Below are 26,921 nucleotides of genomic sequence, written 5' to 3' on the forward strand. Positions count from 1 at the left end.
GTAGAAGTTAGCGCATGCGCAGAGGTGATGAGGAGCAGATCGGGTTCCGGTTGCAGATCTGTTGGTCAATGTGGCTAACACGCTAGCATAGCAGTAAACTTATCTACCCCAAAACTACAACTCTTTACCAACGAGCTTGCTCATCTGAGGTGAGGACAAGCGTTTCAATGGTCTTCAACGAATCTTACTAAGTTGCGCTTCTTTACTAGATCTAAACAGTTATTTAAGAAAGCAAAACATTAGCTTTTGTCTCGCATAAGTGCAACAGCTTCTAGTGCTCCACTTGAAAGTATTGACATAAAGAGATGCATGAATGCACATCAGCTGCCGCAACACTTTTTATTATGTTTTTAGCCGACACGTCGTCTGTCTAACTTATTTTGGGAACTATTGTTTCATCAGGTGCACAATCAACCAGAAAATGGACTTAGAAGACGACACCACTGTGTTAACGACCCTGAAGTCCTTCAATTCTTTCATCAGCCGAACCGAACCTCAGCAGCGGCTGACAGAGCGACCTGGGAGTGGAACCTTGCAGGGACAATACAAGCGTAGCATGGAGGTATGCGTGAGCCTGCACCATCAGTGGTCTGGAACGGTGCTATTGTGCATATAGTGCTTGATGGTCTATCTGCATCCTCATTATTATTTCAAACCCGTAGTTGTTGGAGGCTGCAGATAGACTTAACTCTACCAATCGGTACCTGCAATTGGACCAGGAGAAGAAGCAAATGGAGCTGAGTCACAAACGAGCACGGTTCGAACTGGAGAAGGCTGCTTCAGACCGGACTCGGGCCCTGGAGGTACACAAGCACGCCTGGTTTTGGCATATTGTCATGTGATTTTTGTGTCACATACAAGCACACACATAACTAAATGCTTCTTCAGCTGGTGTTACCATAATGTAAGGTTAAATTCTCCAGATGAAATGGAGGCGAAAGCAGGCCAAGATCACTGGAATACTTGAATACTGTGAAACAGATTTCAGAACCTGTGTCCAGCACTGACCTTCCATGATTAATTTAGGAGATTGGATGCTTCCTCAGGTTTGTTGCTGATCCATGACAAAACTAGAAAAAAAACTTTCTTGTCATCGCGTTACAGCACGAAGTTGACCGTAACCAGGAACTACTGGCTCAGATCAAAAAGTTGAAGGAGAGGGAATCTGAGATGGAGAGGAACCTGACGGAGAAAGGAGATGCAAACCGTGCTCTCTGGAAGAACCTGGAGGCCCTGAACAAGAAACTGGAGGACCGTGATGGGAGACTGAGCTCCGCTAACCAGGTGAACGCACACAGCGGCATTTGTCCCTCCGCCTCACGTCTCCCTTCTTACTCTGCCCTCTGTTTCCTGTTCCCAGACTGTCAGCACTTTGAAGGATGAGGTCAGAGAACTGAAGCAGAAAATTCAGAATCAGGACTGTACAATTTGTGCTCAGACTCTGGAAAACCAGGAACTGCAGGAGCAGCTAGATTTACAGCGCCGGTACAGACACGGCCTACTGCTGCCGCCGCCACTGCTTTAATGCTCTTGGATTTAGACCGACCGCACTAAAACACAGCTGAGTGACGTCTCCGATCTGCCCTTTCTGTTTCAGGAAGTATCAAGATGTTTCTCAGCTGTATCAAAGCCTCCAGGCCACCCAGTCCACCTGCTCAGACCACGTCATAAAGATTAAGGTGTGTACACAAAGGAAGAAATGTTTAAATTTAGAGTTCTCTGAACTTTATTTGCAGTTTTAATCGTGGCATTTCTTTTTGGAGGTCAAAGGTTATGATTACCTCCTGACCCTTTCTGTGAATGATTAATGGGCAATAACGGAGACCCAAAGGGTCAAAGGTTACTAATCCTTGCGGCAGTTACTGGTAACTGGCCTAACTTAAAAAGCTACTGTTTGAAAACATGCACTTAAACAATCATGATAAATGACCAGTACTTCTCCGACCCATTCCCATGGACCTGTGTGGATTCAGCCAAAAACCTCTTAGGAATCAGAGTGCTGCAAGTTGCACTACATGTGAACTCTCTGCAGCTGTTTCTGATTTATTTCCGGCTGATTTCTGCTTTCATGGCAGGAGCTGGAGAGGCGTCTGGCCCTGCAGGAACAAGATGTCGCCATCATGAAGACCGTGAAATCGGAGTTGGCAAGAGTTCCCGGGATGGAAAAGGAGCTGAAAAACCTTAGAGAGGATAACAGTTTTCTCAGGTCAAAAATATTCTCATGTTTAGACTGGACTACAAAAATCTCTTTTAAATGAGCATACAGATGGTGTGTGTGCCATGCCAAGAATATGAAATATGATTTAATGGTCTTATCTTATGTACAGAGAGAGCAGAGAGAACTGCAGCCTGTTGAAGGAGGAGGTGGAAGGGCTGAGGAAGAAGCTGGAGAGGATGGAAAAAATGAAGGAAGACCTGGTCAATATGGAGCTGGAGAAGAATGTAAAATCACCAATCATTAAAATAATAGTGATGTACCTGCCCGAAAAACAGCATTTTACTCTTTTAATTTTCAGAGGATGGCAGAGAAGCTCCAAGCCTGGGAAAATTTGGGCCAGTCTACCGGACTCAACATCAGGTGAGATGATCACCTGAAGCTCCATCCTTCATCAGATAGACAGGAATGACCGCCATACTTCATCAGCGCCGCTAGGGGGAGCTCTGGTCATTTTACATCATGGGCCTCAGCCCTTTGGACGATACATTCAGTATACAGAGGGGTGGGTTTTGTGCGTGCGTGAGAACACGCACGCTGAATGTGTCTCAGCGCTTCCAGTCAAAATATAATGAGAGAATGATTGCACGTTTCCCGGTGAGCAGTGGAGCAGATCTCTACTCTAAACAAACTGCATTATTGTCCTCTCTCTCTTTCTCTCTCACTCTTTCTCACCCTCTCTCTTACACACACACACACACACTCTGACACACACAATTTTCTCTGTGATTAACTCTGCCTCTGATGGAAACTAAGTTAAATGAGCACATCCAACCAGTAACTGATTTGCTGACCTGTTTTGTGTATGTGTGTGTGTTTGTTGTGTTGCAACTTCCTAGAGGGCATGAAAAAGAAACAAATATACTTTAACAATTATTGATAAAAGGTTGTCACCAAGCAAGACGCTAGAACTCTGCTCATAAGGGCTGATGGGACACAGGAACATTCAGGCTGTTCATCGTCCAATTTTACATCAGCCTAAGCTCTAATCCTGAATACGTTAGAGATCAAATCTTTAAGATGTGACATCATGTCGTTGTTGCTGGGGGAAACGCATGAATATATGGCTTCTGAATGTGGGGCCATTAAGCTGTATACCGATAGCGATCCGACAGAAAGGTTAAAGACACCTTTGTGTTGGCGCTAATTTTCAGGATGTAGTTTTCTTGACAGTCAAGTGATATGGATGCAAACGGCAGGCGGGAGAATTCCATTCAGCACATTTCCCACTCTAATTTCACTCAACAATGTTGAGGGAAAATTGCTATTGATTCATCCTGGCGCATTAGTGACGGCCATGTAGGTAATTATTTGATTAGTTTCTTTACGGTGTTTCTCACGGCGTGCAATTCTCCTCTCTCTTTTTTTCCATATACTAATTTTGGACGGCATAATTGGCAAGCTTGAACAGAAAATTGTCGCTAATATTATCACCAACACAACAAATTTTCTGATAGCAGCCCATTTTGAGGCATCTTCTCTGTTATTAAATGGTAAATGTCTCATCAGGATTGTTTCCTGCTGTTGCACACTAACATATTTTTGTTAATATTCCCCCCCTCGCTGCAGCTTGTTGATAACCGGCGCCACGCTTGGCTTCCGTTGACTGCCGACAGACATTATGCGTTCATATTACCGACGGGGAACAACATCCTGAGGAAGGGTTGTTAATGAACACTGGCACTGAGGTTGGGTCCATCACTCACAACCCAGGATTTAGGCTCTTATCAGACGACTGTGGTGTTCAAAATAACCAAAACAACAGCCGGTGACCATCAGTCTAGCTCCCTGGTGGTGAACCTGGAATCTGCCAGTTTGGCTGATTGCTGGTGTTGATTTTAGTTCCTTCTGTTATAGACTGATAACATTGACAATACTTAATAGAAACGCGCTCTTTTTTGCATTTAATGGACAAACAGGGGTGAAAGTTTGGCCTAAATTACAGAAATTGTTGTCCAGGTTATTTAACTCTTCCCCTGGTAGTTTACAATATCTTTCTCAATAATGGCAAAGCAGAGTCAACAGATATGTCTCATTTACCCCTAAATAACCCCCCAAAAAACAGCCAAACACAGAAAAAGAGACTTTCAAATAAGCTTAGCAGAAGCCTAATCCCTATACGCTCCTAGCGGTGCAGAAATACCTACTTTGGGTACAAAAATGATTTAGTTAATGATTCATGGGCTCATAATTTAGTCATGAGATTATTTAAATACTTCGGGCTCCGTCTGGCGAAAGTGGAAGCGCGTTAAAATCTGCCACTCAACCTTCACCCCGTTCACACGTCAACATTTTGATTCATCACGTTTTCCCGGTGCTTGACCTGGTTTCCAGGTCTCCGTTGGATGTTTGTTAAACATGCAAGTGTGTGCTGAGATGGACTGAGAGGAGCGGGAACCTGTGTTCTGCCCCTCCTGTGGTCGCCACTGTGACAGAAGTGTGACTTTTCAAGCTCCGATTTTTAGAGCAGAGCTTCAGCTCCGTCCTACCATGTGACCTTATCCACTGGCGCCGCCCTCTACAAGGTGGGCCTTTGTGTGCTCTGTAATCTATCAATCTCTCCTGCAGAGAGAGTTTGTTTTGCACAAGCGTGACCAGTGTTTAACCCAGTATCCTCCCAGCATCTCTGCCTCTGCCGCTAATGTGGATTCACTTCACAGCCCCCCTCTGCCAAAACAACAAAAGAATATGTAAAAGCCGCCGTTTTGATCCGTTCTGTCCTCTTTGCTCTCTCGGGTGTATTGATTTTTCATTGTGCGCTGCAGCGAGTGTGTTTGAGCGTACGAGCCTGGATGCTAACTGTTCTCTGTGTGTCTGTCTGTAGGAAGCCGGAGGATCTGTCCAGGGAGGTGATTCAGATCCAGCAGAGAGAATTTGCTCTCAAAGAGCAGAACTACACACTCAACAGCCGGTAACCATCTCAGTCACACACACCGACACATCATCCGTCTCCTAGCCTGCAGACTATTTCCTTTCATTCTTCCTGCCGTGTTCTTCCCCCTCTCTCCTTTATCTTTTAGAGCGTATCTCCGAGAAGGCATTAATTGTCACAAAGTTAATTAAACCGGTCCAGCTTCTAATTGTGCTCCCGATAGTAACCGTTGGTGTGTGTTTTGCATGTCTATGTCTAAGAGACAGAGATTGAGAGAGTGGGAATCTGTTGTTAATTAAACTTGTCCTTTCGAGGCAGAGGTGATGGTGGTGGCAGCGGCGATGCCCCTGTGTGTTTGTGCAGCAGCTGAGTACATCGGCAAACCACATTATTAGCTGGCAAATGTCTTTCAGCACACTGGGGCCTGTTATGAAGTATTAGGGGGTATTTGAGCTAGTGGGAAGGGTAAACGGAGCTATTATCACCCTGTCCTTTGGATCAGATATAGAGCAAATTTAGTGTCACTCTTGACCCACACACTTCTTTTTTCTCTTCTCCAGTGTGAGGAGTGCCGAACGATCACATTCTGATGTTTGCGCAGAGCTCTCTGAGCAGCGCGGGAAGACTCTGGAGGAGAAGAAGAAGAGGGAGCTGCAGGACACGCTCGTTCGCCGACTTCAGAAGAGGTTGATGCTGTTAAACAAGGTGACCCGACAATCGTCGCTCGCCGTCTCTGGTCACAGAAAGTGGTTTAGCCACTGTCCCAAGGAGAAACGGGATGATGATTTCTGATTAATCCATAGATCACACACGAACGACCTCCACACGGCCCACAGATGAGGGACTCGTTTAGATAGCGCCCTCCCCCGTGGTGGTGCCGTTAAATACAAATGCTCACGGAAGAGTGCTCACTGATATTCACTGTGACGACTTAAATCGCAAAGCCAGCACAGATTTTCTAATCTGCTCCCCCTACCTGTCCGTACCTGTGATCGGTAAACAAATGTCATGTGACCCCCACCCCCCTCCCGGTCTGCCCGCCGGTCTTCCCGCCGGTCTTCCCTTCTGCTCAGCAGTTCAGGCTAGACCTCCCTTTGATATTGATTTTTCTGTGTGTTTAACTCCCTGGGTCATCATGCTCAGCCTTTTCGTACACAAATCTTACATGAACACACACATACACACACACACACATACATTCTACCACCACTGTAACTAAGCTGGCTACAAACATGAAGATAAGAACCACTTTTAACAGCTTACACTTCACTGAGGACCCAGTCTGGCGTGACTAATTTCAGTCACAAGCTCTTATTCTTTTAGGGTTTGTTTTGGCCCAATGAAATCGGTTAGGATTTTAAAACACATTCACAGAAGGATCCAACAGCCAGTCTTTGCTGTAATCGGGGGCTCGAGAGGCGCTAATGAATCGATCAGAATCGCTGTCGGTTCATTTCGCGTCGATCAGTTCTGCGTTCGAGGTCTGAGACGTGCGGATGCCCGGCTCCTGGCCCTCCGTCTGTGAGCGACTGCAGCCACACACTGGCAGGTAAATCAATGATGATTAAGCACCGTGCTCAGCTGCACCTTGACAGCACTTATTAAGGAGTTGGAGAGGAAAACGGATTTTATCCTCAGTCCTGTGCTACGGGGCAACTCTTCCATTATGCAACCGTTGACCTGTTCAATTTTTTCAATGTGTACTTTTTTAATCTCCCGTATTTTGTAGGCCCGAGTCTTTGACCCACTAGAGGCAGTCAGATCTGTACCCAATAGATAAAACAGTTGACATAAAAGCAATTTCAGAAAAAAATGGATGATAAAAAGCGTAATGAGACTTTTATCAGTCTGCCCCCTCGCTGTTTATTTTAAAATTGGAGCTTTTATCAAAGAAATGCAGTCAGATTTCTGATTTAGATTTAGTGAGTTCATTGGTTCTGAGAATAACCAGCCAAAGGGCCCGATGCAGCGACTCGGCCGCTGCCGGAGACACGCTGACCTCTGGCTGCGATTGTTCCTTTTAATACAGTATTCTGTTCATTCTGTCTCCATGTAGATCTTCCTCCTGTCTCCATTCAATTCCTGTCCACAAGGAATGATACAACCATGTCAGAACAAATATATTTAACCAGGAATTCTTTCATACATTCTGCTTTTAGATAAATCATAAATATTCTGTTTTCCTGCGTCCCAGACCGTTTGAGAGCACTTTAATCTCTCTTCTGTCAGTCTGTTCTGAATGAAGTGGGTTGTTTTTTTAAGAGGTTGCTGAATATTCAGCGGCCGAATTCAAGAGGGGTCTTAATCAGGCTGTTTGTGATGTTTCGGAGAAGGTTTGATCCTCTCAAAATACAACGTTCTGGGTATTATAATGCAGAGAAGCCTGAGTATGGTAGGCCCATCCACAGGCATTAAATATGGATCATTAAACATCTGTCCGTAGACCTTTGTATCTGTCAACGTGTGTTCTGTTGAGGTCGGGCTCTTTTAGTTTTTGTTGTCCTCAGATGCTTTTATGGCCAACCTTCAGCTTCCTGGCTGAAGTCCTGAAATGTTGCCTCAGTATTTCCACATCATGTTCCTTCCTCTTGATGCCATCTGTTTTCTGAGGTGCACCAGTCCTTCCTCTGGCAGAACACCACCACCACCACCACATGATGCTCCCGTCCCCACCCCCGCACCTTCTCCGGCTCCCCCACACACACCAATGGTCACTGTGATGAAACCCACCGAGCTGCCTTCATCTTGTAATGATATTCATCTCTGCTGTTCCATTTTCTTCCGTGGCCGTGTGTTTCCGGCACCTCAGCCTGTTCATCCGTCAGGAGGGAGAACGTGTCGCCTCGGAGCACGTTTACACGGCTTGTACAGAAAAGACACGTCTCTGTCATGTCGCTCTGATACAAATTTGATGGTTTTTCATCCTTCACCCAGAAAGATATTTGCCTTTGATTTAACAGACGAGGAGAAATGCAAATAAGCACAACCCGGAGCTCCTCTTGTCACTCTGTGGATGTATGAAGTGCATCTACTTCCTACTATGTTTCTCATTTGAGAAGACTTTGCTGTCGCGTTGGAGAATCGCAGTCCTGCAAAAAGACAATCCAGCCGCACTTAAGAGCTTTGAACAGCGCTGTTTATGGTTTCTCCCATCGTGAGCTGTTAATGTTGTTAAGGGTCCCTGCTTCAAATCCTTGCGTGTTTGTTGCAGGAGCGTGATGGAATGCGCGCCATACTTGAATCCTACGACAGCGAGCTGGGCTCTACTGAGTACTCTCCTCAGCTCAGCAAACGGCTCAAGGAGGCAGAGGATGTGCTCCAGAGGACGCAGAACCACAACGTAGAGCTGGAGGTGCGTGATCCACACTCAAACGCTCCTCACCTTGCTTTAACCCCCCTACAGCAGTGTTTTCTTCTCAAAGCTACATTCGAGAAGCGCTTTAACTGTTGGTCCTTTCGGTGTTGAGGCACATTTCTCATAGGTGAGGACAGAGTAAATATGAGCCGTTCGGCTTCTATTTGTCAGCGTGCTCGGCGCTCTGGCTCAGTGGTGGAAGTGACAGCTATCTGCTCCCGCAACTGATGAAACTGCACTCACAGCAGAAGGCTACTCTGAGCAACCCCGGAGCGAGCGGAGTGAATGAACTGCACTCTTGATAAAATATGGCCTCCCTCTCCTCCTTGCTCTAGATGCTCTGTGTCTGTCGATACTGTATATCAGCTGGGTCAGGACAGAAAATCATTTTTTTTGGCGGCATCTGTAACTTTTCATCCCATTTGTTATTTCCTTTCCTTATTTAGGCTGAGCTGAACAAAACACACAAAGAGATGGGGACTCTGAAGCTGCAGCTGCAAACAGTAAGGATTTTTCAAATGTCAGCAGTTGGGTGTGCTTTTATTTAATAGAAACTGTGCTGTTGGGTTAGATGTTATATTTTTCTTAAATGAATTATGAAAAAAATTACCACAAGTTGTTTGCAAAATGTATAAAATCAGCAAAAAGAAGGAGAGTTGACTAATCTCAACACAGCATGTGATGTGTGAAACCCACCTGCCTAGGATAATTGTAATTACTCATCCATGTGGGGTCTGAGAGCGCGGATGAGTGGAGAAAACAGAAAGATGCTGCCAGGAAAAAAAGAGTAAAAATGGAAATGAGAGACGATTGCAGACGGTGAGGGAAGTCGAGCAGGAGCTAAATTTACAAGATTAGGCTGAACGTCTGTCAGGAGCCGACAGTGACTGGAAAAAAGATGTTCTTTGGCGTTATCTCCATCTTAAAGGTCTCTAAACGGCACATGTCCAAATGTCCCCCTTTTCTCCTCTGGCCCAGGTAGAGCTGGAGCTGGAATCTGTAAAGAAGCAGCAAGCTGCTAATGCTGACAGCAGTTGTTCAGCAACCAAAGAAGAGCTCAGCATTCTCAGGTAAACGCAGACGCACACACAACCTGACGCAACCACCAATTTAAAGCCAGCAATATAAAAGATTCATGCACAAAGAGAGCGAACAGGATTAGCTCCTCCATACCAAATGGCTGTGGGTGTCTTTGGGATTAACCTATTCACCCAGCTGTGTACATCTGCGTGTTTGATATTGTTAAATAAGGAAGAGTGTGTGTGTGTATGCGTGTGTGTGTTGCAGACAGAAAATTGAAGATTTGGAGGCAGACCGTCAGCGTTTGGAGGAACAGAACAACAATCTGGAAATGAGGCTCGAGAGACACAACCTTCAGGTAGGCAGAAGATGTTTTCTCCAGCTGTTTTCCTTGATGGATTCAGTTCTGTGGCGCAAAGGAACCACTTTAGCAGCCCCACTAGCAGCCTTAGCATGTCTCCTCGCAGACACATTCTCAGAAACTCGTTCCAGGCTCTTTCCTAACACAATTGGGCCCATGTGTGATTTCAGCGCTGCTTAGTGAAAAAGTTAAAACCGTCTTGATTTGGTCATCCTTTACTGGGTGGACGGCACAGTCTTAGACCTGCTGGGAGAATAGACCCTTGGTTTAGGTGAGGGTTAGATGTTTAGTTGTGGTTAAGGGGGTTCGGAGCGCACAAAGGTAGTAGAACAAATATCCGTGTGTGTTTCAGATTATCCAAATAAGATCTCTGCTTGACAGGACTTGTTAGGGTTTTCTTGAAGACGTTTCACCTTCTCTTCAGAAAGCTTCTTTAGTTTCAGGTTCTATTACTCCCCTGACCCGCACTGTGAAAAACTGAGCCTACTCGGGGTCTTTAATGAAACGTGTGTGGGCAAGTGTGTTGGCTTCACTTACCAGAGGGCTGAAAGAAATTTGTGTGTCCTCAAGCATGACAAACGCTTTTAGGGAAATTGCCAAGCGAGAGTGCATAGAAGGGGTCTATATGGGCGCAGGATTCAAGGTTGTACAGTCAGCTGGATCAGCTCTCAGGAGTTAACACCTCAATGGTCTGTTGCACACCAGGAGCCCCACATCAGACGGAGCGCAGAGCCGATTGCCTCAAAGTCTCTTATTTTTAATAAGGGTGAATCCGCTAATGAGCACGTGAAACCATTTTCATGGAAAATGGGTGGAAATGTATGTAATGTCTCGTTTGTTGGGTATCGTGGGTTTATCGGGCAAGTTTAGGTGCCTGTGTGGAGAATGGAAAATAATAGGTCGGTTTTCTGCCTCTCGCAATGGAGGGATCGCGGTGGCGCAGCTCTTCTGCAGCTTTTGCCGATTCTACCAATTTTTCAGCACTCGTGTTTATGGTTTTCATTATATGGGCTCTTCATCCTCCGCTCTAAAGAAATGTAATGGACACTCACTCTTCGGAGGTGTTCAGTGGCCCTGGGGGACCATTCGTCTCTTTTATAAAAGTCTGGATTTACTGTGTTTCTGAGGTAGGAAGGAAACTTCCAATTTTTTTGGTTCAGCAAACAAACCAAGCCCAGCAGACATCTTTTATCCTTCAAATAACTCATCCTCTTAGCACCTGAGAGGCACACTTCTCAAGGTTGTTACTGTAGAAGTTATACACTTCAGCACATTGTTGTGTATGATTCAGTCTCGCTGGTGTGAGAGTGTTGTCCTGAGAAAGTTGTCCTGCGCTCAGTTAATGCTGTATTGGATTGTGCTCTAAAGCTACATCAAAACATAACTCCCCTCCAAGTAAACTACGATGCCCCCCATTAACCGAGACTTTTGCCAAAATAGGCCTGGAAAGCGTGCTTTGGAGTGGGTCGTACAGACGGGCTAAACCAGTCAGCCCTCCAGTGTTACTGGTCTCACTGTGGTTTTGCTCATTGAGGTCCTCCGGCACCGGCCTTTTAACCATTCCACATGTGAGCTCTAAAACGCACGGGGAAGCGGCCTTCAGTTATTATGGTCCCCGACTGTGGAACAGCCTGCCGGAGAACCTCAGGGCCGCAGAGACTGAAAAGAGGCTCAAGACACACCTTTTTAATCAGGCCTTTAATTGATTTTCTGATTGTTTTTAATTTCTTTTATGTTCTCATGCTTTTTTATGTCTTATCCTTATTTTACTTGATACTTTTACTGTTTTACTCCCTCAGTTCTTATTCTCAGTTTTTAGTCTTTACACCTTTTATCCCATTTACTGTTTCAGTCCTTCAGTTTTTAGCTCCAGTGTTTCCTCATGGTGTTTCCTCATGGGGGCCTGCCAGGCTGGGAGATGTTTCCGGTCTACCGCTGGAGGTGCTGTCCCATTGTCGACCCTGGCCTGGGTGGTTAGGGGGCTCTGTGCTTTGGTGTGGAGCCTCCGGTCTGTCCGGGTCGGGGTGGTCTTTGTGGCAGTACCACCTGTGGTCACAGACCGTGACCTCCCTGGGCCTGGTGGGCCTCCAAAGGTGGCGTCTCCTTCGCCTCAGGTCTCGGTGCCCAGCCATGTCTCAGCTTGTCTCAGCTTGTTTGTGTGTGTGGGTGTGTGTGTAAGTGTGTTGTATGCATGTGTGTGTGTGTGTCCTTTTTCTTGATTCTCTTGTTCTCTTTGCTGTTTTTATCCTTTGTGAGGCACTTTGTGCTACCTAGTGTATGAAAAGTGCCATATAAATAAAGATTGAATTGAACTGGCTCCTTTCAAGTTAAAATAGTTTCTGTGTTCATTCCACCAAGGACCCCTGACCTCTCTGGGGTCTCTTTAAGAGGCTCTCCCCACAATGTGGGCTGAATCCTGCAGGTTGTCCTTAATTTCAGCCATTGGGGGCAAAGCAATGAAGCGTGGCCTCTGCTGTGATTCAACTGTGGTTCTGTTAGAGCCTCAGCAGAACAGCAGAACTGGTCAGCCACCAATCTACAGCATGAGCTCGCCGTAACCACGGCAGCGGAGTTGGCAAATAGAACTGTGATTTAAGCTATTTTACCTGCTATTTTATAACATGACCCGCTTTTGCCATGAACGTTTCAACTGTTCCATCAGGGGCTCAGATGTTCCTCAGGGTTGCTGTAGTTGGAGTTTATATGGATCATGAGAGGGATTTGTTAGGTTCTGATAGAAACACACTGGACTTATGTCCCCGCTCTCTTTGTGTCCCCTGCTTTTCAAAGCAGACCCTGCTTGCTGGTATTAGATGTGTTGTTATTGTTGTTCTATGAATAAGATATCTTGTTGCCCCAGGCTGTAAGAAAGGCACTAACACACAAACATGCACTCACCAACATACTGTAGAAATGCTGCTAAAATCCATTTGCAATCTGACATTTTCTTTTGTAGCAAGGAACAAAATTATATTACATAAACGGGCAGTGCACCACCTGCTTAATGCAGTCCTGCATGGAGTAATTACACCTCTCTTTCTCTATGGAAGATGGGTTGTGTGTATTTTTAGTGTTTGTCACATTTCCCAACACTTTGTTGGGTACTGATAAATGTTGTGCTGTTGTGCAGTCAGTGAAAACACTGCCCCCCCCAACACACACACACACCCATCCTGAGCTCAGTCCAAATATCCAAACATATAGACATGGAAAATGGTGGACCGCCATAATGTGGTTATTTTTGACAGTTCCTTGTTTGTGGTCTGAGGACTTTAATTTTATTTTTGGTTCTGTGCTCAGGGTCTTTGTCTGGCTCCATTAGCCGGGCCTTTCATTCTGTCTTGCCGACACACAAACAGATACATCCCTGAATAAACCTCCATATATAGATAAAGATTTTAGGAGAAACCAAACAAGCCGTCGCTTGAATAAATGTGATGTGCTGGCCACTTTCCAAAGGCTTATTATTTACAGACAGACTGTTCGTTTCCCCTTTAAATTGTCTTTCATATGCATGTAAACATTCTGTCATCCAGTTTTCATCTTATTCTTTTTCTGACAGATATTTTTCGTTTACATATTTCCATTTTCTGCCCTGTTCTCTTGATCTAATCTATACCTGTATTGTATTAAAGAACCCAGCTTCAGGCTGTATGGAATTTAATTTAGCCAGTAATTATAGCCTTTGTGTGCGTGTGTGTGTGCCTGTGTGCGTGTGGGTGGATTCAGATAGACTCCTCCATTTGCTCTGACCTCAGACTGAGGGAGAACCAACATGATGGAAGGAAATAATGTGCTTTGCATCGATCTGTGTCTTCATCATATTTCAGGGGTAGATTTGTTAATCAGACTTATTACTAAAGTTTCCCATTTAATGAATCACCGAGCCTCACGGTGCAGCTGTAAATCTTCTATCGTCAGCCTCGCAAACTGCAGAGTCAGTGAAATATCCTGACTTTTAAAAAAGAAAACCAGCTGCCCGATGAGAAATGCTGTGGTGGTTCAGTCCACCGTGACCTTCTGTGACCCCAGGAGAATGATCTCATTCTCTGGCTGGATGTCTGTTTACTTACTCACTTTGTGTCATATAAACGGTTCAGGTTGCTGCTGTTGTTCTTGGAGTAGGTTTCATTGTCCCCAGTGGTGCCTCAGGTTGACGTTCATAGAGCTGCAGGGGCCAAATGTGAATGATGATGGTGTTTGTTTGCCCCAACCCACGACTACGGGACATTTCCATTAAAGACAAACTTTATAATGGAACGCTTTGGCTCCCATTCTGCTTCCAGAAGCTTGTGAAATCACAAATAATCACACGTCTCTGGTCACAATGACATTATGTGCAGCATATTTGCGCTATATACTCCCATTGTAGAATTATTGGAAGAATGAAAGCTTCTGCTGGTTCTGCAGGATAAAGCCAGCCTTCTCGCTCGCCTGAGTTTTTATCTGCAGGCAGTTAGGTTTCAGAACTTGAAATGTAGTTTAACCTGATCAATAGAAGAAAACAGCCCACAGGGAGTGAGGGCAGGGGCCCTCTATTTAATCTCTGCACTTTTTGTCTTAGGATAGTTTTTTTCTTCCAAACTAAGAACAACACAAGTAAACTGATGGGATTTCTATAGATTGAGAGAAGATGCATCTTCTAAGACTCCTGTTTCCACCGTTCTATTGAGTCCAGCAACTGTAAACAACTGGTGATTTGCAGTTTTGGGGATTTATAAAATGGCCTAAATGTCTGTCTAGATGTAACAAAGCAAAAGAAGGAATGGAGTCTCTCTCTCTCTCTATTGAAAGGTTATGGTTTATGCAGTTATACCGGTTTATAGCTTGGTCTAATTGAGTAACATCAAATTCTTGTCATGCATGAACAGTCCCACAGCTAAATATGTAGATATAACTAATTAAATTTCAACCCAAAGTACAATTTAAAACTCCTCAAATCCCTAATTCCTGCCTCTGTCTCTCTTCTTGTCTTAGGGAGACTATGATCCGCTGAAAACACGAGTTCTCCACCTCAAAATGAACCCTACCTCTGTTGCCAAGCAACAGCGGCAGCAGGAAATGGAGACCATCCAGGAGGAAGTGACACGTCTCAGAGAACTCGTACGGTCCCTGCAGGACGGGGGCTCTTTGGTCCAATCGCAGGACGACTCTATCGTGCCGAACCTCGGCCTCGGTTTGCCGCCGTCGAAGGAGGTGCTCGGTAAGACCCTCGGTGTAGATCCGCCTTCACAGCCTCGCCGGGGCTGTTTTACCCGCAGAGGCCAGATAACAGGGTTTTCCCTGACTCGGCTGGCATTTCCATGTAGCAACCACCACACACCTTCCTCTGCTTTGGGTTTTTGCTGTTTCTCCAACCATTTTGCAGCCCAACTGACCTGGACCCAGACCGGGAGCCTCCCCGCTGCCTCCCTAAACCAGATGGGCAGCACCAGTCAGTCGGCACTGGTTTAACGGTGTCGCGATGGTGCTGTTACAGCTGACGTCTCCTCTCCGTGATGCACATTCCGGACTTGCATTTGTCGTTTCTCTTCTTTCCCCCCTTTTTCTTTAAAGACGTCCTCTGATTTTGGTCTCTGCTTATCATATCATCAGTTTATATTTGTTTCTGTCTCTTTTTTCTTGCTCTGAATATTAATGGAGACTCCGGCCGCCGCGTGAGACTGGAAACTCTCGGCAGATCTTTCAGACTCTTTGTGGGATATTTGCACTTATCTCCAGACCCGCGGGTTTCATCTCTAAGATAAAAGAAAAACTCTTCCATTGTTTTTCAGATGCAATCACTTTATTCATAAAAGAAAAAACACTTAAAAAAAATCCCTAAACATTTGTTTAAAACTGACACAAAGTTATAGATGAAAGTTGAAATAATAAATTCTTTATCTTAAAGACCTTTGAAGGTTATCTCTTACTGATTACAGTGTGAATTTAGACCAGTGTTATCGGCGTGATAAGAATAATATTTCCGAAGATTCAAAAAACCTGGAAGTCAGACACAATATTATACTTTTGATTCGCATTTTTGTGCTCGTTGCTTTTTTCTATTCAAGCCCGAACGTCCACTGAAAGGATTAAACGTCTGCAGTTAAGTTTGTAACGAGATTTAAAGCAATAAAGTTGGTAGAAGAGGTTTAAAGAGACATGGAATTTTCTTTAATGTGGGCCATTTTGCACTCCAATAGAGCTGGACTTATTATGCTTGCTTATCACTTTCAAAGGCTTAATTTTGACCAGTTTGTTCAGCCCTTGTGAGATATATTCTTCCGAGCGTCGCGGGACACCGTTTTGTGAATTGGAGGACTAACGTAGCTGCTCAGAAATGTGGATTCAGCCAGGCTGGAGTGTTTTTAACCCTTAATAGTTTGTTGTAATGAGTGAACACTTTCTATATTTGATTATTACAAAGATGATAAGGCAGCCATGAACTCAGCCAGCAGCATCCAGGTCAACCTAGATGGTCACTTTCCCACAGTCCCAACACAACATCCCTGTTTTCAATCAACGGGCCATCAGAAGTGAAAGTTTTATGTGTGTGTCATGGATGTTTTTGAGATTTATGAGGATGTTATCGACTAATTAGAGTTGAAATTCTGGTGTTTTACCGTGAATGACTCCTCCAACATCTGTGGGGGCTTTTAAGTGTCGATAACATCAGCCTCCAGCTGTTTCCTTTTCTATTTTTTAATAACACGTTGGAAATAATTCGGTTCCTGTGAATAGATGGCAGCGGCGCTTCTGCGCTTCTTATGTTCTTCCTCTTGGTTTCTAATTTCATATTATATTGAAGCACAATCACACATGCTCACTGGTAACATTGGGAATAATTCCTCCATAATGACTCATTTATGCTCTCACAAACTTAATCCTCCTGCCTGCTCAAATTGACTTTTCGAACCAAAGTAATTATTGCAAACCGCTTTTGCACGGATGAAAGTTTCCACCATGACTGTTTATAGCTGGGAGATGCACATCCCTGCTTTACCCACAATCCTGTGCATCAGGGCGTTTTGTAAATCAAGTGGTCTGAGCCGCACATATTTGAGCACTCTTCTGCTTCCTGAGCTGAATGACTTTAAGAGCCTAGAACCTCCTGCCCATGTGGGTTTTTAGAAAATGAAGCTTCTCAAAAGTTTGGAGATTTTGGGATGAAAAGACGAGGTCAATGGTGTGGCTGGGGCGCGCACGAGAGCTCTGTGAAGCAACTAAATGCAGTGAAGGGCATTGTAAAAGGAGAGTAAGGCTGATGGCGGAGGAGAAAAGTGTGCTTTATCTTTGGAAGATGGAGCCAGTTGTGATGAATGAGTGATGACTGACATTAGCATTAAATATACGTTGTGAAGGATGCGTTTACATCCCTGCTCGGTATCGCCATAACAAGCTCTTCCCAACATGGTGTGTGTTTTACAGATTTGCGCAAGCAGATGGAGAGCTCGGAGCTGAAGAACCAGCGGCTGAAGGAGGTGTTCCAGAGGAAAATCCAGGAGTTCCGCACCGTTTGCTACATCCTGACGGGCTATCAGATGGACATCACCACTGAGAACCAGTACAGACTCACCTCTGTCTATGCAGAGCACATGGATGACTCCCTGCTCTTCAAGAAGGTGGGTACAGGTGGAACACTTGTGTCTCCGTGGTGTAAAACGGGACAGACTTGTGTGTATTTGTTTTAATGCACTGGTATTATTGACATAGAGGTGTGGAGCTTTAAAAAGGAACCCTGTCAACCCTGCAGGCTCTAGAATCTGGGTGTTGATAGCTGACTCTCCAGCACATCTGACCTTGTGCAGTCTGTCATACTCACAAACACACACACACACTCACTCTATCTCTTATATCCATGTTATTGCACCATTACACCTACTATTAGACCATGTAAATGACTCATTCCTGCATGGAAGAGGAGCGCCACACCACGTAGACTGTGTGAATGTGTGTGTACACAGCGAGTAGAGGAATGATGGTGTGTGTTCATGTGTGATGACTGGGCAATGTCACAGTGCTGGGCTGCATTAATCGATCACTGGTCCCCATGCACTCATTGAGCGAGCCAAATAAAAGTGCTGTGTGTTTGTGTATGTGTGTGTCTTTCTCCCTCTCTCGTCAACCCTTAAGTCGCTTTACAGCAAAAGCATCCTGTCCTACTCTCCTTGCATTGTCTCCTTCCCTCCTCATCTTCCCACCCTGTTGTTTGTTTCTCACCATCTCACCGTTTCTCTCAGATCTTTGCCGTGGCAGCTAATGGCTGTGTCGCTTCTGTGTATTACTATGACGGCAGAATTAGGCTCAGGTTTATTATCTCGGCACGCTGATTAGATCGGTGGCGTTCAAGACGATTGCACCCGTACCTCAGTACCTTGCCCCAGGGCTGACTCGAACACTAGAAGCACAGATATGGGCAGTGAACATGTATGTCAATTATGCTTCATGGAGCCCACCTGTGACCCTGTCAGGAGAGATAATTCACTGTCAATATTGATTAACTCCTGATGGCGGCCTATAAGGACACACACAGAGTTTTGATGCCTTGATAGACCACACTGTTGCAGTCAGGTGCACACACACACAGCACGCTTCACCTCACCCCACTCTTGACGGGTGAGCGAACACACAGATTTATACGCACGTGCCCACCCAGCAAGTGCAAACACCAATTGTATTATTCAGGGTGTTTTCCACTGTTTGAGCATTTGATGCTAGGCTACAGGGAACACACAAACGCACAAATACTTGCACTCAAGCTGTATGCAAAATATGCATATGTTGCTCTTTTACCCCTGTGAGGAGTTAATCTGAGTTATGATGATATAAAGCGAACTAATTGTAGGATGAAGCCGGTAAGAAAATGGGGGATTTTGGACAGGAAGCGCACATCTTTACAAATAGGATTCTAATGTTATTCACCTCAGCAACAGGGTTGCCAGATAATCCTGCTAATATCCGCCTCTAGCAGCGACACCCAAATCTCCCCGTGGTGTAAGCTGTTTAACCTGCAACTGTCGTGTTCCCTCTTTTTACAGTATTTTTTTTTGCTCTTCTCATATGTGTCACGTTTTTGCAGACAATTTCTTTGGCTTTCATTGAGGCTCATTGTGCCAGGCTTTTATTCTGCTAATTAAGCTCGAGTTTATTGGGAGATTGTGGTGGAAATGCAATGAAAATGTCTGATTGCATTCATGTAACCTTCAATTATTGGTCCTTCCAGCAGCTGGCATAGAATTTAAAATAGAATAAGAATAAATAAACAAATGAAATCACACGTTTGATGAAAGGAGCCAGTAAGACAGAACATCTACTCATAGAGAGAACTGCTGTTAATGACAACAGGATGTGTGAGAGATGGCAGCGTTTGTGTGTAAAATGTCGATGTGCACTGGTCTTTCTGGAGCAAGTTGTTGATTAGTATTTTTTTAGCTCAGCCTGTAGGTGAGAGGGGTGATTAGCATCGGTGATTAGATATTTATGAAGCTTTGCTAATCAGCAAGATAAACACCTCACCCGTGTGACTTACCTGGATGTTTTCTTGGAGAACTTTTTCAGAGGCACTACTTTCTCACAGAGATAAACAGCAAGTTTATCTAACATCGCAGATCGAGATAAACATTTCTTTATCTGCTCGTCATTTACCTATGGATTATAAGTTTAGTACCATTAAAGTTTTCACAGTCGCTCCACCTTTATGTAGCAGCATGTACAGTAGACGCGTATTCTGAGCTTTTATTATTAAAAGATAAATGAAATGCAGCCCTCCTGGAGGACCTGCACACCTCTGCTATTGATCAGCTAGTCAACACATAAACACACTGCATCTCCTCTGCTTTCCACAATGGTGACTAAAATCCTCATAATGTCCTGTATTGACCTGACTTCTCTGCCCCCCCCCCCCTCCTCCCCCCCACGTTATCTCCCTCACCTCACTCCCGTTGACTCCCCTCTGCTGCCTGCTCGTCTCTCTCCCTTTCACCATCTTCCTTTCCTAATGAAAGGAGGAGATATCATCTCCAAGCTGCCTCATTAAAATGTCGTCCCAATTAACTGGCAGCCCTTTCACCAGAGACCGACGGATGTAAAGCACAGAACGCACGGAGGACACGGGGCGGGTGTGCGTGTGTGGGAGATTGTTCACATATTAGCAGGAAGGTAAAAATGCTAAAGTTTTATCAAAGCAAACTCATTTTTTGCGTGCATGTGAGAGTGAGTTGGGGAAGGGGCCAGTTAATGAAGCTCAGTTTATGAACACTGTGGAGTCTTTAATGACCCGTCTGTGATTTAGCAGCCGTTTGGGGATGATTAACGCCACGCTAACGCGTGTTTGCCCGTCCGCATGTGTGTAAGACGAACTGTAAACCTTCAGCGCTCCAACGATTTAGTCATTTGTCTTTTATGGCTTCATCTTAATAACTCCGGATCATGATGCTCTCAGAGCAACTGCTGCCGGAGCCCAAATAGACTTTAGCAGCAGGGCCAGTCGGGAGGCGAACGGGGACCAATCAGCCCTTCCCGTCTCCTGCAATAACACGCGCTATCATTGCCTCTCTTTTTCAGCTCTGACTCCATCGCTCTCCCAGTGTGCTGTTTGTAACTTGTAGCCCGACGGCTGCTTGAGAGGATCAAGATCGCTAAAGTTCTGTGCTTTCAACTATTCATTCACTGATCACGGTGGAGCCAGTTCACCCATCTGAGCTCATTCGTTTTCCACCACACGACCACTGATGGCAGCAAATGGGGACTAAATTCACCCACGCGGCCGTAGAGTTCACTTAGCTTTATTCTGTTTGCCACATCCTCAGGCTGCCAGAACTCGGTGTCGGCTTCATCCACGAGTCGCTACACTACCATTAGCATCCAAATCCGTTTTGTCTCATATTCCCAGCAGGATGGGTCCCGATCGTCTGTGTCTTTGCAGGGGTTTACACACGTGTTAGCTCATGATTGCGTGGGGGCGGCAGAATGAATACGACGTGATAAAGGACAGATGAGTGGCTGCTTGCAAATGCAATGCATGCTGGGACCCAGTTTCACTTTGTAGACTTCCTGAAACAAAACACTTACTCTTGTAGCTCTGGTAGCTACGAAGATAAACATGTGAGCTGCTAATAAACAATAAACACAGCGCCTGATGGGAGTACAAGACGGAATAAATTAACTCAATTTGAAGTTGATATGATTCTTATGTACTTAAAGCTTCAGAGAAGTCTGGGAGTTGAAAATCCCAGAAGAAGAAAGAAGAGAATGTTGACTGTGATTTCTCCTGACAGTTTCCTGTCCTGCTTCCCCTCAGGGCAGGCGTGCAAGTGTACGTGCGCGCGTGTGCGCGTGTACTTGCTTATGTCAGTAGCTCCTCTGGTCAATGTTGGGACATATGTCTGCTGTCTCCATGGTAACGTGATACATCTGAAACACAGGAGTCCACCTGAGGTTACGAAAGTCTTGAGTTGGAGGAAAAACTGATGCTCACACACGCACACACACACACACACACACACACACACACACACACACACAAACACGGTACTTCATTGTGAATTAATTACATTCTGAGTTCGGTTATAGTCTCATTGTAGCACATCGGGATGTTTACATCCTAAAGTTTCATGCATGTGTGTTTATCTCTGCAATTAGATATTTTTTTAACTTCAGGACCAAGTTCATGTTGATTGCATTCATGCTCGTCAGGTTCAGGTTGATGAGCCGCTCTGTCATTGTTGTTGTTGTTTTACACCCCTAGAATCTTTTTCTACTAGTAATGTGCCACTCAGAGATGAACGACACTAAAACACTCAACAAATGGTTGATTACAATATTAATATGGATGGAGTATTTATTTATTTGTCTCCCTCTCTGTCACCCTCAAATATCTGACTCCTGACTGCAGAAAATGCTAGAATCTGCATTTAAATTGAACCAAATTCATCTGCATATTTTTGATTATTCAGTTAATTTGCCTCTTGTGTTGTTTTTATTTTCATTGCAGCCGTCACTGCGCAGGGCTGGTTATTGCTGAGATTGGTGTGTGGGTGTGTGTGTGTGTGGGTGTGGGTGTGAGGGAAAATCCAAAGAGGCAAAAATGGAATTGGAATCAGTTGTGCACAGCTGTGAGGGAGCTGAGAAGAAAAGTCTTGTTAGTGGCGCAGAACAAAGATGGAGGTCAAAGTGATCCGTGAACCGTTGTCTCCTCACTACAGCCAGTGGTCACACACAGACGCTCTGACACGGACGAGGCGCAGTCGTTTTCATCTTTACAGTAGTGACTACATGGAAACTCCTTACTGGAGATGGAATGGTGGGAGAGGAGGACCAGTCACACCCCAGCCTCCTAATGATCTCCATCTCCATGGCTGTTTTTGGGCATGTTCTCCTCTGTAGGCTCTTCTCTGTACCTTTCTCGGAACCATGATGATTAAAACACAGATATAATCAGTATCATTACATCTGAATGTTTCCCTGAAGGATCCGAAGCTCCATCTGTTCCCTTGGCTCCGAACCTCAGTTATTAGTTTAATGTGTTACTGTATTAACGGGAGAAGGTCGTGGGGGGGGGGCGTGGCCATTTCCTTCGGGCTTTTGGAAGGATGGCCTGATTGTCATTCCGGCAGTGCGCCGCTCTCTGGCTGGAGGAGGTCATTTGGAAGCCACGCCCTGCATTCCAAACCATTTAGTATGGATTTCCTTTAATTGGATAGACAAATGGAAAGAGGGGAAGATCGGGATGGTGCCGCTTGCCGCGGAGCTGCGTCCTCCGGAGGGTTTAGGTGCAGATTTTTCCACTTTAATTCTTCCCACTAATCTGGGGGGGAAAGAAGTTTTCCTCCGGCTCTATTTTTGTAATTGTTGATAAGGCTGCGATCGGTAATCGACCTTCTCCTCACGTTGTGTGAAAGTTGTTTTAAGTGTACCAAAGATCTTGTTTTCAAAAAGGTCAGATATTGTCTAAAGTCTGCACGTCTGCGAATCAGCACTGATAAGGTCACGATTTGAATAAAGCACAAACATCTTGACTTTTCGTCAACTTTTGTCTGCAACTGTAAACAACGACCTCCAGCTCTGCTGATCTGGCTGCTAAAACCTCGCCGCCGTCGAGCAGAAATGACATGAAACGGCACATTGGAATTCTGTGTATGAAATTACATTCTTCGGATGATGAGCTCTGTCAGTCCCAGGCCTGGTGGGGAACGTTGTGGGGGTCGATCCTGCAGGTTTCTCCTTTACTTCAGGGATGAAATGGACATCTGTGATTTTTCTCTCAAGATAGGATTGATTGATTGATGAAACTGTCGTGTCAGAGTTGAACCTGAACCTCCGGGTGTGCTTGGTCCTCATCGCCAGACAGAAGGTGTTGGAGATGTACAGATCTCCATGGTAACGGCAAGCAGTCTTTTTTGATGTAGATGGTCTGTGTTCTGAAGGCCTCCGACAGTTTAGAAAGTTTGTGTGCGACTGTGTTTGTGTGATGTGGCGCAGTCTGCCCCTCAGAGGGGGAACCCCACACCCGGGCCCCTCAGAGTGAAGTGGTGGTCTGAAGACTGACCTGCCGCTATCAATGAGCGGACCCCAGAACGCCATGTGATGGCCGTCTGCTGCTCCCACGACTTACTCGATATGAAGCATTAACCATGGAACGTGAATATAATGAAGAGAGAAGATGAGCATCGCTCACACACTCCCTCAGCCTCGGCCGAGAGGGGAAAGTTTTAGTTTGACTCTTGAAAGTAGAGTAGATAAATGCCTCTGTAGTAATAGTGAGTCCGATCCCACACTGGCACAATAGCGGCAATGATCCGACCCTCGGGCCGTCTTTATCTGTCCCGCAGTGTCCCTAACAAGTAGTTTCTCCTCGTAAGAAAAGAAAGCAGATCAATAAAAGCACGTTGGCTCTTCCGGAGGCAGCAGATGAGCCTTCGTTGCTGTTTTTTAACTTCATCAGGATGGTGGAAGCCCTCTGCTCCACATCCAGATAGGTTCGGTTCAACTGTCCCACCCTGTGGTTGGCTGCTGCAAACTTAAAATGAAGGTACCAGGTGCCTCTTGGCTGGTTACTCCAACTCAGATTTGCATGCGAAAACACACACACACACACTCACTCACTCACTCACTCACTCACTCACTCACTCACTCACTCACTCACTCACTCTCTCAGCATTTAACTTTGTTTTAGCATCATGCATTCTCCTCTCTCCTCTCCTCTCCTCTCCTTTCTTCTCTCTTCTCTTTCCTCTCTTCTCTCCTCTTCTTTCTTCTCTTTCCTCTCTCTTCCTCTTTCCTCTTTCCTTTCGCCTCCTCCTCTCCTCTGACCTCTTTCCTCTCTCCTCTCCTCTGACCTCTTTCCTCTCTCCTCTCCTCTCTCCTCTCCCCTCTCTCCTCTTTCCTTTCTCCTCTCTCCTCTCACCTCTTTCCTCTCCTCTTTTCTCTCCTCTCCTCAGCAGTGCTTTAATTACTTTATCCCTCATTTCTCTCTTCCTTCACTCCATCGCCTCGAGCTGCTTCTCATTCCTTTTAATTAATCCACACAGACTTAGACACCTTCATCCTGCTGTGAACACACACACACACACACACACACACGCACACAGACACACACACACACACAGACACAGCAATTCCCTGTATACAACAACAACTTTAAGCGATCCTCACTTTGAATGTTTTCCTCTGGAGATGGTTGTGGTAAATTACTTGGGTCCTGTTTGTGTGTTTGTGTGTGTGCAGGGCTCCAATGGAAGCATGCAACTCATGGAGACAGAGTTCTCCAAAACTCTGGGAGAGATGGTTTCCCTTCATCTTCATCACCAGAAGAGCATCCCAGCCTTCCTGTCGGCCGTGACCCTTGACCTCTTCAGCCGACAAACCACCATCTGATGCTGTGAAAAGATGCAAAATATCTGGATTTGTTTTGATCCCCCCCCACTTTGTTTACCACTCCAGCTGTTTCTAAGACACAGACACGCATACTCAATGCTACGCGTGTGTATGTGTGTTTGATCAAATGCTTCTTCCCTCCTTTCAAAGCTAAAGATCAGATGAGCTGGCTGCATACTTCACCGTTCACACCAGCCCTGGAAAAGCAGGACATCAGTTTATCTCCAAAGTCATGGAGCAGAAGAACCTTCTGTTTGGATTTGAGGCCCATTCTGAGTCCGACAGTACCTCTTGTTGTCTGCACTCGTATTAAAGTCTTCACATGGATGAAGGAACGCAGGTTAATGCAAGCAGCTGTGATTTTTCCCTCCTTCGTGTCTTGGAAGGTGTTTTTGAGGGTGTTTTATCTCCGCCCGCCGGAGTCATACATTTTTATCACCAGAGGAAATTGAATAAGGTTCAAACTGAAGTTCCTGAAGATAAGCGGGGGGCCTTAAAACCTCTGATTCGATGTTTGGGAGAAATTTGACGGTAAATGTGACAGCCATCCCTGAGCTTTACTGCTGTAAAGGCATTTAAGTTTAAAGTGACAAACACATGCAGTTGACAGAGAAACATCTGCATTTGGATAGTTTTTAACCTTATTTCTACATTAGCCTCAGAATTTGATTAAACTTTGATGTCTCTTTGTTCTTTGATTCCAGATCCTTTATTAAATTGCCAAAACCACCTTTGTCGAGCTTTTGTCCCCCCTCCTAGCACTAAGCGTAATGACGCTAACCTGATCTAAATCACAGAATAATCTGTTTTGACAATCCTTGAACAGACTTCATGGATTTTCTCCAACGTTCTCTCCGTTATTTCAAACCTGTGTCATTTTTAGAGAAGTAGATGCGAGGCAGCACGGCAATCAACCCGAGAAACAAACAAACAAACAAAAAAAAGGCGGGGGCTGGAAATAAAAGCCGCCAACCACAGCAGCAACAACAGAACCCCAGCTGGTGCGACCATATGTCTCCTGAGAAAACACTTCCTGTACTGTAAATGCCACCTTCTCTCCTCTTTCTCCTTGCTTTTCTGTTGTTTTTAAAAAAAAATACACCCACACTTTGAAAACACGGCAGAGATTTATTTTGTTCTTTTTGATTTATGAAGTCTGCAGCGGTAATAAAACTGACATCAATTTGAAGTATCAATAAAAAGTATGTGATTCATTATTGGAACATTGACTTAAAAGTTTCACAGATAAATCTCTGATATTGCTAAACCCCTCGCTGGAGGCTAATGGTGACAGCTTTCACCTGTTTGGGTTCTTCTGTGACCTTTGACCTAAGGCGGGTGTGCGTTCACACCTTCCTGGTTGAGTGGGACTTTACAGAAAAGTGGCGGCTCGCTGGCGCCTTTGTGTCTGTGCTCTGATGTGGATTAATAATGAATTAATCAATTAATTAATAATGTGGATTAAGCTTGAGAAATGCGGCTCCCTTTCCCGAGCAGTGGAACCCATCTTTAATAACCCGCAGTGCACTTTTAAAAAAAATTGATTTCAGCATCTCTTCATTTGAAATCCGCAGCTGCTCTCTTTTCTTCCATTCGTCTGTCTGACGCCCTGAGTGACACGGCACCACCCCTCTCCCTCTGGTCTACAGGAAATCGCCCTCCAGGAGCGGCGGGGCTCGTAGGCGAACCTGTGGTGTCTCCGCCTCCTCCCGTTTCTCATGTGCAGCCTAAAGTAAAGCATCATGGTGCAGGTTTTTCCTTATTTTCTGGATTCTGAAGCACAAAAGTGGGATAAAACTTTCATTTACAGTTGTTTTTTGGTCACATTGAATCCAAGTAAAAATTCTTTGAAATAAAAAACTATTTGCTCCATAAAAACCTCTAAATATCCACTTAGACTATTGAATTCAGTAAGAATCCACCACAAATGTATAGGCGGTGCATAAAACGGGCATCTCCTTCATCCTCAGGCACCACCGAGACGTTTTAGTCCATCAGGAAAGAAAATTCTGACCTTTTCAGATTTCATTTTCTGCTTTTCCATTTCTGTCCTTCGTTCACCTGAGGAAATCCAATTGTCTCCCAGCCTCTCACCTTCTCTCACGGCCCCAGTTCCTTCCACTCTTTTATTCATTCCTTTATCTTTATTTCATCAGAGCCCATCATCTCTCAGTCAAAAACAATTAGCATACCCCCAATAGCTGATTAACTATAAATGAGATTGTAGGATGGAGTTGGGGAACTC

The 26,921-nt window shown here is 45.0% G+C and overlaps 1 protein-coding gene across 2 annotated transcripts; it reads left to right on the forward strand.

Moving 5' to 3' along the window:
- Positions 1 to 11: 11 nt before the first annotated feature.
- mad1l1 (mitotic arrest deficient 1 like 1) lies at positions 12 to 25,406 on the forward strand. 2 transcript variants are annotated; one of them, XR_008950863.1, is made up of 19 exons: positions 12 to 149; positions 403 to 562; positions 663 to 803; positions 1,105 to 1,284; positions 1,361 to 1,485; positions 1,598 to 1,679; positions 2,076 to 2,206; positions 2,328 to 2,442; positions 2,517 to 2,578; positions 5,040 to 5,126; positions 5,648 to 5,792; positions 8,299 to 8,439; positions 8,889 to 8,945; positions 9,421 to 9,512; positions 9,730 to 9,820; positions 14,801 to 15,026; positions 17,231 to 17,424; positions 24,527 to 24,969; positions 25,063 to 25,406. XR_008950863.1 is itself a non-coding variant. In XM_057034782.1 (18 exons), the coding sequence occupies exons 2-18, from the start codon at positions 422 to 424 to the stop codon at positions 24,674 to 24,676; spliced, it is 2,160 nt and encodes a 719-aa protein (XP_056890762.1). In that variant the 5' UTR covers positions 12 to 149; positions 403 to 421; the 3' UTR covers positions 24,677 to 25,406. The 2 variants fall into 2 exon arrangements, 1 of the variants encoding a protein (XP_056890762.1); XM_057034782.1 differs by having other exon boundaries at positions 24,527 to 25,406.
- Positions 25,407 to 26,921: the final 1,515 nt, after the last annotated feature.

The sequence above is a fragment of the Takifugu flavidus genome, chromosome 6 (assembly GCF_003711565.1).
Source record: "Takifugu flavidus isolate HTHZ2018 chromosome 6, ASM371156v2, whole genome shotgun sequence".
In the NCBI taxonomy this organism is placed as follows: Eukaryota; Metazoa; Chordata; class Actinopteri; order Tetraodontiformes; family Tetraodontidae; genus Takifugu; species Takifugu flavidus.

Bases quoted from the DNA above. Each gene is read 5' to 3' on its own strand.
- mad1l1 (XM_057034782.1), top strand. From the start codon at position 422: ATGGACTTAGAAGACGACACCACTGTGTTAACGACCCTGAAGTCCTTC. The intron at 1,486-1,597 runs GTACAGACACGG...TTTCTGTTTCAG, and splicing joins CAGCTAGATTTACAGCGCCG to GAAGTATCAAGATGTTTCTC. The intron at 5,793-8,298 runs GTGACCCGACAA...TGTTTGTTGCAG, and splicing joins GGTTGATGCTGTTAAACAAG to GAGCGTGATGGAATGCGCGC.